The following is a 9,828-nucleotide window of genomic DNA, read 5'->3' as shown; positions in this document are numbered from 1 at the left end:
TTTTGGAACTGGACAAAGCATCCTTAAAAGGAAAACCCTAGAAGCAGCCCTGGTCCATGCGCAGTGGTGAGAGCACTGGGCATGGAAGGAAGATGGCAAATGTTCTCCGGGCGGTGCCACGTGTGACAGGAAACACAAGAGGTATCAAGTGTGTTTCCAGGGGAAGCCTATGGCACAAGAAGGACTCCTCTCCTCTTGATGACCTGAGAATTGATTACCTAAAAGGTGGTGATGGACCGGGAGGTAGTAATTTGGGGGATGGATGTATTGAAAATTGATTACCTAAAGGGTGGTAATGGACTGAGAGTTGGTAATTTGGGGGATGGATGTATTGAAATTTGGTGGGGGAAGGAGGAAATGTTTTTGGAAGGTTTTAATTTTCCCTGTGTGTTTTCTTTTTACTTAGAGTTCTAGTTTAGTTAATAAAGAGGGTTTTTTTTATTTCTAAGTGGGAGCCTGCTTTGCTTATTCCTGGTCACATCTCACAGCAGACACAAGGGAGAAGGTATTTTCATGAGGGCACTGGCATTGTGCCAGCATCAAACCATGACAGGGGATAAGGGGTGGAATGTCCAAGGTTGACTATATGATGCTTTTATCCCAAATCATCTTGTTCTGTTTATGCTGAATAATAATTTGCACCTTTAAGACTTGTTGCAGAGAGTGAAGGGGGGAAAGAAGAAGCAGCAGTTTGTTTTCAGACACTGCACTCACTCCTCCACATTCCCGCTCCTGGACTGTGTTGTCTGCGGATGGACACACAGCGGAACAGAGCTCTCCTTTGCTTTTAGTTAGTTTTAGCTTGCTGAGGCAAGGAAGTTCCCTGGACTGTGGGTTTTTTCCCTTTTTCTTTGGACCTGTTCAAACCTGCTCTGGACTGAACACTCAGGGGAGCACCGGCAGCTGCACCTGTGGCCCACCGGGCTGGGCCTGGCCTGTGACATTTCCAGCACCAGACAGACTGATCAGAGACTGAGTGAGCTGAGCTACAACCCAGGGAGGGGACTTTCTCAGTTTGTCATCTCTTTTGGAGCCGCAAGGGTTTTATCGTTTAATATTGTTTAGGTTTTATTATTTAATAAACAGATTTTTTCCACTTTTCTCCAAGGAGGTATTTTCTCCTGGACCAGCTGGGGGGAGGGGCCGATTGAATCCGCTTTCCTAGAGGAGCCCCTTTGGGGGTTCTGTCCAAAATTTGCCCTGAACCAGGACACCATGGAATCCCTCACAGCTGGGATCAGAGCAAACTCAAATTGGCTCTTCTAAAACCCAGGGTCCTTGTTCCCTTCAGCGTGCTCAGCACAACCTTGAACTCCACAGGGCTGTGCAACTGGAGCAGCAGGACAGGGACCTTTGCAGCCTGAGCTGCCCTTGTTCCTCTCTGTCCCTGCACAGAACGCAGCGGGGAGGAGAACGGCAGCAGGGCCCTGCACATGCCCGGGCTCAGATTTTGTGTCCCTTCAGCTCCACGGAGACGCGGCTCAAGTGAAAAACCCAAACTGTTTATTAAGGGAAAGCAAAGGGAAGGGGTGAGCTGGGAGATAAAAAAAGGGAGTGGGCAGGGCCTGAGGGCTGCAGGGAGGGAGCTGCCAACAGGGAGAGAGATGGCAGGAGCTCCTGGAGCTTCCCACAGGCTCAGCTCTGAGCAGCAAGAGCTGTGCCTGGAGCTCCAGCTGGTCCATCCTGCTCTGCAGGTGCTCTCATCTTCAGTGGGAACTGGAAATCGCCGATGGACGCCGGTGCATCTGATCCAGCAGATGAACAAAGTCCTGCAGATCTTCTCTCAAAGGTCAGCTGAATCAGTATGCTGAGGCAGGATGGGCTCTCATCTTCCCTCAGGGCTTGAAGAGCTGGAAGAGAGAGGAACAGAGCCACGCGCAGAGGCCAGATTGAGGGAATCCAAGGAAAGCCTCCTGCCAGGGCCATCCCAGCCGGCTCTTGCCATGGCTTCGGCCGGAAGGTGCTGGCCACGCATCGCCCACGTTTCCCTGACAGCTCTCCGGGCTCTGCCCCCGCCGCCCCTCGTCCGCACGGGGAGCAGAGCCCTCCGCAGCCCGGGCACGGATTGTAGCTCCGGGGCCAGGATGCCCCGACTCACCCTCGCTGAGGATCTGGAGCTCCTCCTTCTGTCCCTTCACGCGCACTCCGGCCAGCCCTGGCAAGACAGAGCCCGTGGCGGCGCCAGGCGGCACAGCTGCCCGGCACGGGCGCTGCCAGCCCTGCGGCCGCACGCCCTCCTGCCCCGGCAGGGCTCCTGCCGGCCCCTGCCGCACGCTGCCGCCCGAGGGCACGGCTGGCTGCGGGAGGGCGGCGGCAGCGCCGAGGGCGGCCGGGGCTGCAGCGGCCCGGGCGCGGCTCCCGCTGCCGCCGAGGCAGCAGCCGGGCCGGGGGCGGGGAGGGGCGCCGGGCTCGGGGCTCACCGATGATCCCGACGGCCGCCTCTCGCACGCGCCTCTGCGGGCTCCGCAGGCGCGGCAGCGCCCAGCGCAGCTGCTCGGCCGCTCGGCTCTCGTCCTGCAGCAGCTGCGGGGAGCGCCGGCAGGAAAGGCTCGGCGCGGGCTGTGCCCCTCGGCCGGGCGTTCCCCGCGCCCAGCACCGGCCGAGCCGGCCCGCACGGCCCAGGCCAGGGAGCGGTGTGGGGGGCGCGGGCTGGCGGGCCCGGGGGCGGCGCTGGGCAGGGCCACAGCTGCCAGCCCCTCGCACCAAGCACCGGGGCTAGGGGGCTTCTCCAGCCTGCGGCTGGGGATCCCGGGCTGTCCTTACCAGGCGCTCGGCGAACTGCATCCGCTGCCTCTTCATCAGCCGCTCCTCGAGGTCCCTCCTCCTCAGGAAGAAAAATTATATAATTATAACAGTAAAATTAAATATGGAAAATAGATAAATACAAAAATCTGTACTATATAGTATATTATTGTAACATAATAGATATAAATTATAATCTATTATACATATACAAAGATATTTAAATATAGATTGTAAATATAAAAATGTTAAATATACTTTTAAATAAATTTGGGATTTTTGCTTTTTAGTAGGTTCTGGGCTGGGTTTTTTTAAATAGTATAAATATAAATAATATAAAAATATAAATCCAAATATACAATTATATAATTTTTATTCTGATATCTATAAATACTTATTATAAATAAATATAAGTAATAGAAATATATAATATAAAAATAGTATATCCGATATTCTATTAAAAGATATTCTCTATAATATATATAATATCTATAAATAAAATTAATTAAAAATATTAATGTAAATGTGAGTAATATGATGAGATGTAACATAGAATATAAATAACATTATCCGGAAATATAAATTATAAATATAAATGTGAATATGATATGAAAAAAATATGTAAATATAGTTTAAAGGAAAGGGGTTTTATTTACATTCTAATTATAGAAATATATAAACAAGATATAAAAGTATAGATATAGAAATTTAAAACATAAATAAATATAAATAATAGGAAGAGGTGTAATATAGAACACAAATAACACTATACATTAGTATACGTTTTAAATATAAATGTGAATATAAATATGAAAAATATAATTAAAAAATTAAAATACATTTTAAAAGAAAGGGCTTCATTTGGCTTTATTTGGGTAGAGGCAGGGGCTTTAAATAATGTAAGTGTTACAGAAGTAAAGATCTTAACACAGAAATATATAATCAATATATGAAGATATGTATAAAAATATATAAATAAATCTAAGTAATAGAAATAGATGTAATATAGAATATAAATTTATATCTAAATAGAAAATTATAAATATAAATGTATAAATAAACGTTATACATCAATATACATTACAAATATAAATGTGTATATAAATATGAAAAATATAAACATAAAATATATTTAAATATTGATTAAAAGAAAGGGTTGGGAACTTTTTGGTTTTTGGTTCTTATTGGTTTAGAGGCAGGGTTTGTTGTTTTTTTTTTTCCCGGCTCTTTTGGGGCATTTATTTCAGAGGAGTTTTTGGAGGGGATCGCCCCTGCTCTTATCTGCCGCCTTCCCTGCCCGCATTCCCCCCAGGCAGCCCGGGCTGGGGTGGGCGCAGTGCTGCCCCCTTGTGGGCACAGCGCGGTACTGCAGCCCGCCAGCGACAGGCAGCCGAGAGGCCGCCATCTTGGGAGTGGCGTGTCGCGGATGTTGTGGACTCGATTGACCTTCTCAAGGTGGTGGCCAAAAGGGCGGGAAAATCACAGCCCTGGTAAGTCCGCCACCCTGTGGCCAGAGAGCGGTACTGCAGTCCCCCGAGCCAGCGCCCTGCCCCTGGCCGCTGGGTGCCGGGGGCGGGGGAAGGACGCGGCTGCTGAGCAAGGCAAGGGCGAGGGGCGGGAGCAAGCGGCGGGCGGGGCGGGGTCGGTAAATGGCCGGGAGGGCTGAGGAGCATTCCGGAGTGCAAAGGGACACGATGGCCGAGAAGAATGGCTGGTACGGGGGCGGCCCGGCGGGGCCGGGTTCGGCGGGCAGCAGAGGCGCGGTTGCAGCGCTCCGCGGGTCGGGGGCAGCGAGCGGGGACGGGCGAGCGGCTGCGGAGGCGGCTTTGCAGCGTGTTCAGCCTTGCGAGCAGAGAGCGCTGCGATATCGCTGGAATGGCACGGCTGCTGACTGCCTTAGTGCTCGTGACTCTTCCTTCCACGCAAACAGATGGAGCGGCATCGCTGAGCAGTAAAACACAGCGATGGCCCGGAGAATGGCGAGCGCAAGGAGCACCGGGCTGGATCCTTCTGATGGCACAGGTGCGATCTGCAGACTCACCCCCTTGTGCCCCTACCCTCCCGACCCCCAGGGGAAATGCTCTCCAGCCTCGAGCTGCTGAAAGACAAAACGTGTGATTTGACACTAGTGTTAAAAACACCAATCACTTGTTTTCAAAATTTTAAAAATTTAATAGTAATAAAATGGTTATAAAAATTGTAATACAATTAGAGTAATAATAATTTGGACAATTTTAATTAGGGCAATATGAGACAACAAATACAAAGAGTTATGGACGTCCGAGTACCTTTTTCTGGGCAGCACGAGCCCGAAAAAGGACACCCGTTAACAAAGGATTAACCCTTAAAAACAACAGCCTGTTGCATATTCATACACTTCATACATTATGCATAAATTCCATTCAAACACAGGATTCTGTCTGGTCATGGTCAACTTCTTCCTCTGAATCCTAACAGCGCCTTCGAGTCAGGAAGAAGTTTGTTTCTTCTGATAAGAGGGCCATAAATTTTTTTTCTCTGAAAGATTTAGGTGTCCTGTGGCTGCTATCTCGCTGTGAGTCCTTTCTTTTAAAAATAGTATCCTACTAAAAATAGTTTCTATTTTAACAATTTTTATAACCTAAAACTATATTTAACACACTACTTAAGAGAATTAATACAGCATTACTTTCTAACACAACACATATAATATTCATTTTAATATTTGCGAAAAGCCAATCATAAAATACATGCATTTTTCACACTAGGATCCAGAAAAGGTTTCTGTTTAGATTAGCAAATGCCTCAATTGTTCTTGGTTGCATCCTATGATCAGTTTTAGGCAGTGACTTTATACTGCTTGTCGGATTTTCTTGTGCAATGGTAAGAAAATAGGCAGCTCTGATACTGGTTTCACTTTTTTTCTACTTCATGTTCCACGTGATGCTTTTATCCAAGCAATTGTTTTAAAGTTCTACTGTAGGCGTTTCTGGTTCACTTTTTTTTTCTTTCCAGCACCCGTGATTTTTTTTTTCTCTAAATCGGCAGTAAATATAGCTGAGTAAAATTACCATGGCTTTCTTTCTTCATTTTTAACTGAAATGTTTTTATTGATAATCCTATTTGAATATGCAGAAAAAGAGGGTATGTCCTGTAATATATCCTAGCTTTTCTTGTTTACAGGGTACTCAGAAAATATGTCTCCCTTAGAGTCCCACAAAACCATTCTCAGTGCAATCTCCATTAAGGTATGGATTGACAAATAAGCCATCAGTTTAGATATTTGCCTGTGTACCTTTTCCTGTAATTCAGAGCTTGCGTTCTGTGGTTTTTATGATAAACCTATCAAACTTGTGAAACTGTTTTGCAAGTCTTAATCGTTGAAGGCAGCAAGAAGTGGTTTTAAAGCCTGTTCTTGACCAGACAAAGGGAAAAAGTGTGAATTTGATGCTGAACTTGTCATTTTTCATTTGACTTGCCTTGAATTATTTAGGAAGAGAGAGAACTAGAAAAAAGAGAGAAATAGAATTGGTTCTTGAGCCCTCCTAAAATGCTCCCTGTGATTCTGTGTGGAGCCAAAGTGAAGGGTGATGGAACAGAGCCCTGTGCTTTAGAAGGAAATCAATTTCAACCTGATCTCCACCCTAAGTCTCCCTAATTTCTGTTTTTAAAATGCAAACTAAGTTTAGGAAGTGTTGGAAGTTAGTATTTTGGGGAAGAAATGGCAGTTGCACAAACCATTCCATTTCCCAGAGGCTCTGGGAACGATTCATTTTGTAAGTGCTGTAACTGCAATCGGTTGGTGGTTCGGGGCCTATAAAGCACTCATTCATTTGCATTTCAGTGCTAGGAGTCTTGATAAACTGGAGAAGAGCCCAAGAGACATTTTTCATCCTGACATACAAAAGGTAGGAAGTGACTTTTTTTTGTTTGGTTCTTTTTCTTTATTATTTTCGGGAAATAGAAGTAATTAAGTATAGATACTACTGGTTTGTCTCTTCCAGTAGCAGATAATAATAATAATAATAATCTAATACTACTTAAACTGTCTTTATCCATTGAACTGGCCATTTCAAATCCAAACTTCTAAACGCAAATAAAACCATCATCCTTGTAGAATCTTTAATAGGAGGGGGCTAAAGATACTGTTTTTGTTGACAGGATTTATTGGTTCTTGAAGGGTAAGAGGTAAGGATAAGCCTAACTACTTGTAGCTCACAGACCCGTCCAGTGAATACAGCTTTGTATTTTGATGTGCTTATGATGACTTGGAAATCAATTGCTCGTTACAGTAAAAATAAGTGATGTTTTTTTGAACATGACAGCAAAAATAACTTTAAGCACCAACTTAACAATAATAGAGCAACAATTTAAGTTAATGATTTGATGCTATACTATCAAAGTTTAAAGGTAAATTGTTATGTATTGGAAGATGGTATAAAATGTATGTTCTAATGCGTAGGATGTATACAAAGATACGTACATACGTGAAAGTCCTTAGAGGAAACAAATTCTTACGTCTTCTGTTTGACTGTTTATCATGCAATATCTGGTTTTATTTCCCAGGGGATTGGTGAATTTTAAATTTGGAGTCCTCTATGCTAAGGATGGTCAGCTTACAGATGATGAAATGTTCAGTAATGGTGAGTTTTCCACCTTCTCCTTAATTGTTTTGATCACCTGAAGAAAAAAAAAAAAAGGTAAGATTAAAAAAAAAAAAAAAAGTAGGTTTATTATTTGTTACCCTGTTATGTCTGTTTCCGCAGTATTTGCTGGAGCTCTGCTTACCCAAGCTTTGGGTAAAACAAGCTTTGGGTTCCTTCTGTCCCACTGGGTGTTGCCCAATTTGGTCGCATCTGGTGAAATTCACCCTGAGCCCTTACAGAACCAGCTCAAACCACGTGAGAGCCATTTGCAGCTCTCTCAAGACACCCGGAGGGTGGGTGACGTTTCTGAGCGTCTGGCAAGTGTACTTCTATCAAAACTCAGCCTGTGCAATTTCTGGGGAAAACCCTTCTGTATCCTGAAGGGTTCCTCAAACTCTGTTGAGGATCCAGTTAGCAGTTGCTCACCTGGATGGTTCCAGTTCCTCAAGTTAACACTTGTACTCTTGCCCTGTAGTTTATATCTATTGTAGTTTGGTTATTTTGCAAGATTTTATGTCTTTGGAAAATAAGGTGCATTTCACTCTTTGGAACCTCTCGGATCATTCTTTGGTGCAGCACCACCTAATGGGACACTTGGCTGCTGTGCTGAAGGGCTTGGTTACTAGAATTGTAAATCCCGGAGAGTTTGTAAGTCTTCTGTCCCCAGGGAGGTGTCACGCTTTGTTCACTGTTGCTCTGTTTGTTAGGTGCTGCTTCTCATTGGAAGTATTAACTTCAAACTGCCCTGTTCTTTTTTTAACTTTTTTTTCTTGGTTCTCTCCATAGGGCAGGGAAAGACTCTCGTATCCTGGTCGTCAGACTCAGCGCTGTCCGAGAAGATACAGAGACTGTAAAAATCATAAGAAGCAAATATGACTGTAGAGGAAACAAACTGGAGAGAACAAAAGGTGATATTGTTATCCTTACTCTGTATTAGAAACATCCACTGTGCCTTGATGCCGGTGGCTGCCAGGGGCTCGTTAGGTCTTTTTAGGCAGGTGTAGGTTGTAGGTTTTCTGTCTGGACAAGTCAATTCAGACTTTGCTAAGCTTATATTGGAAAATTACTCTCTAGTTCAGTCCAGCATGACATTTTTGAATGTTGGAAAAAAACCATGTTACTTGGAAATTGCCAATGATGAGAAGCTTTAGGGAAAAATAAGATTTTGGGGTCGGGAGATACAGGAAGAATTTAGTGGGGACGTTAGACTGGCATAAAGCCCGCTTTAAGCTGGACTGGCACACTTGCAGATCCCCTATCAAACAGTAGTGCTTAGATTAGCCTGGGTGCTGCCCATTGTTTCTGTAGAAATAAATGTTTCCTGGTCTTCAGAAGTAAGCTGCTTTGAAAACCTGGAAGTTGCAGTACAGTGACAATCCACGTGCTTCGGATTAAAAGGAGATTTCAGAAGGGTGATAGGCTTTTGTCTTTTCCTACAAGTCCATGTAATCCTATGGAGGAGTTTTTAATTGCGTGTTGCCGAGTCATCCATCAGAGCCCTGTTGTACCGATCATCATACAAATACGAAAGAAAAAAATCAGAGCCTGTCCCACCACTTAGAGCCCAGACCATTATTTCCTCAGGCTGCCCTCTGTGTGCCATTAATACTCACCACGGGAGCGAGCTGAGGATTGTTGCAGCTGTTGGGAACAAACTACTTCTCGTCACACATAAATAGAATTGGGATGACGCCTTGGCCAGCACCTCTCTGCTCTGGTCTCCTGAATCTGCAGCAGAGGAGTTCCGGTCCATCCGGGTGTGCATAACCCAGTTCCCGATGGTCTGAACACGCTGAGCAGCCCTCAGCTGGTGTGGGGGGTTCAGGGAAGGCAGAGTGTGCATTATCATCTTCCTGAACCTACAGACAAATCCAAGTGAGAAGCCATAGGGTGGAAATCCGTCGCATACGTGCTAAATAAAACTTGCAGATTTTTTTAAGGTTTGTTTCTGCTTGTTCTTTGTTGTGCTTCTGTGCTTAGAAAGCGTCCCTTGAAAATGAGTTCAATTCATCACTTGAAACTTTGTTTGCAGACCCTCACTGAGCAGAATTTGTTGCAGACTCGGTGCACGCTGTGCTGACCTCCTGGGAGTGTGAGGAGCTGGTGCATGCTACTTTGTGCTTTAGGACACTCTGAGGTATTTATTCCTTTTGGGATCCACGATGAGAATTCCCAAGAGAGGTAGTAATAAGGTATGACATTGGAAAAAAGCCTGTGTCCTTGGAATGTTGTTGTTGTCATCAAAAGTTAATTTTTCCTTCTTTCTTAGCCAGTAGTCAGCTTTTTGCTTTATTTTTTGTGGTATCAGTATTTGATTGTTTAAAAAATTGCTTCAAAATAACTGCAGTGGCTGGCCACGAGGACCTTGTTCAGATTTGCCTATTTGCTTGTAGCTAAAACGTTTCCATATTGTTTATCATTCTATTTAAGAAACTGCTGCCCAGTCAACTAAGAACTGAAC

The 9,828-nt window shown here is 44.8% G+C and overlaps 1 protein-coding gene and 2 long non-coding RNA genes across 3 annotated transcripts; 2 read left to right on the top strand and 1 right to left on the bottom strand.

Moving 5' to 3' along the window:
* Positions 1 to 1,488: 1,488 nt before the first annotated feature.
* On the bottom strand, positions 1,489 to 2,788 carry LOC143694858 (uncharacterized). Its single transcript, XM_077183639.1, has 4 exons — positions 2,764 to 2,788; positions 2,421 to 2,523; positions 2,099 to 2,155; positions 1,489 to 1,850 (listed from the first exon to the last, which is right to left on the bottom strand). The coding sequence occupies exons 1-4, from the start codon at positions 2,782 to 2,784 to the stop codon at positions 1,636 to 1,638; spliced, it is 396 nt and encodes a 131-aa protein (XP_077039754.1). The 5' UTR covers positions 2,785 to 2,788; the 3' UTR covers positions 1,489 to 1,635.
* Positions 2,789 to 4,589: 1,801 nt separating this feature from the next.
* On the top strand, positions 4,590 to 6,615 carry LOC143694885 (uncharacterized). Its single transcript, XR_013183629.1, has 3 exons — positions 4,590 to 4,764; positions 5,905 to 5,969; positions 6,566 to 6,615. It is a non-coding gene; the product is annotated as an uncharacterized LOC143694885 (long non-coding RNA).
* Positions 6,616 to 7,046: 431 nt separating this feature from the next.
* LOC143694839 (uncharacterized) lies at positions 7,047 to 9,070 on the top strand. Its single transcript, XR_013183564.1, has 3 exons — positions 7,047 to 7,364; positions 8,154 to 8,275; positions 8,952 to 9,070. It is a non-coding gene; the product is annotated as an uncharacterized LOC143694839 (long non-coding RNA).
* The last annotated feature ends 758 nt before the right edge of the window (positions 9,071 to 9,828 follow it).

The sequence above is a fragment of the Agelaius phoeniceus genome, chromosome 10 (genome assembly GCF_051311805.1).
Source record: "Agelaius phoeniceus isolate bAgePho1 chromosome 10, bAgePho1.hap1, whole genome shotgun sequence".
Classification (NCBI taxonomy): Eukaryota; Metazoa; Chordata; class Aves; order Passeriformes; family Icteridae; genus Agelaius; species Agelaius phoeniceus.
The sequence above is the reverse complement of the archived record's forward strand: the minus strand, read 5'-3'. Positions and strand labels throughout refer to the sequence as shown.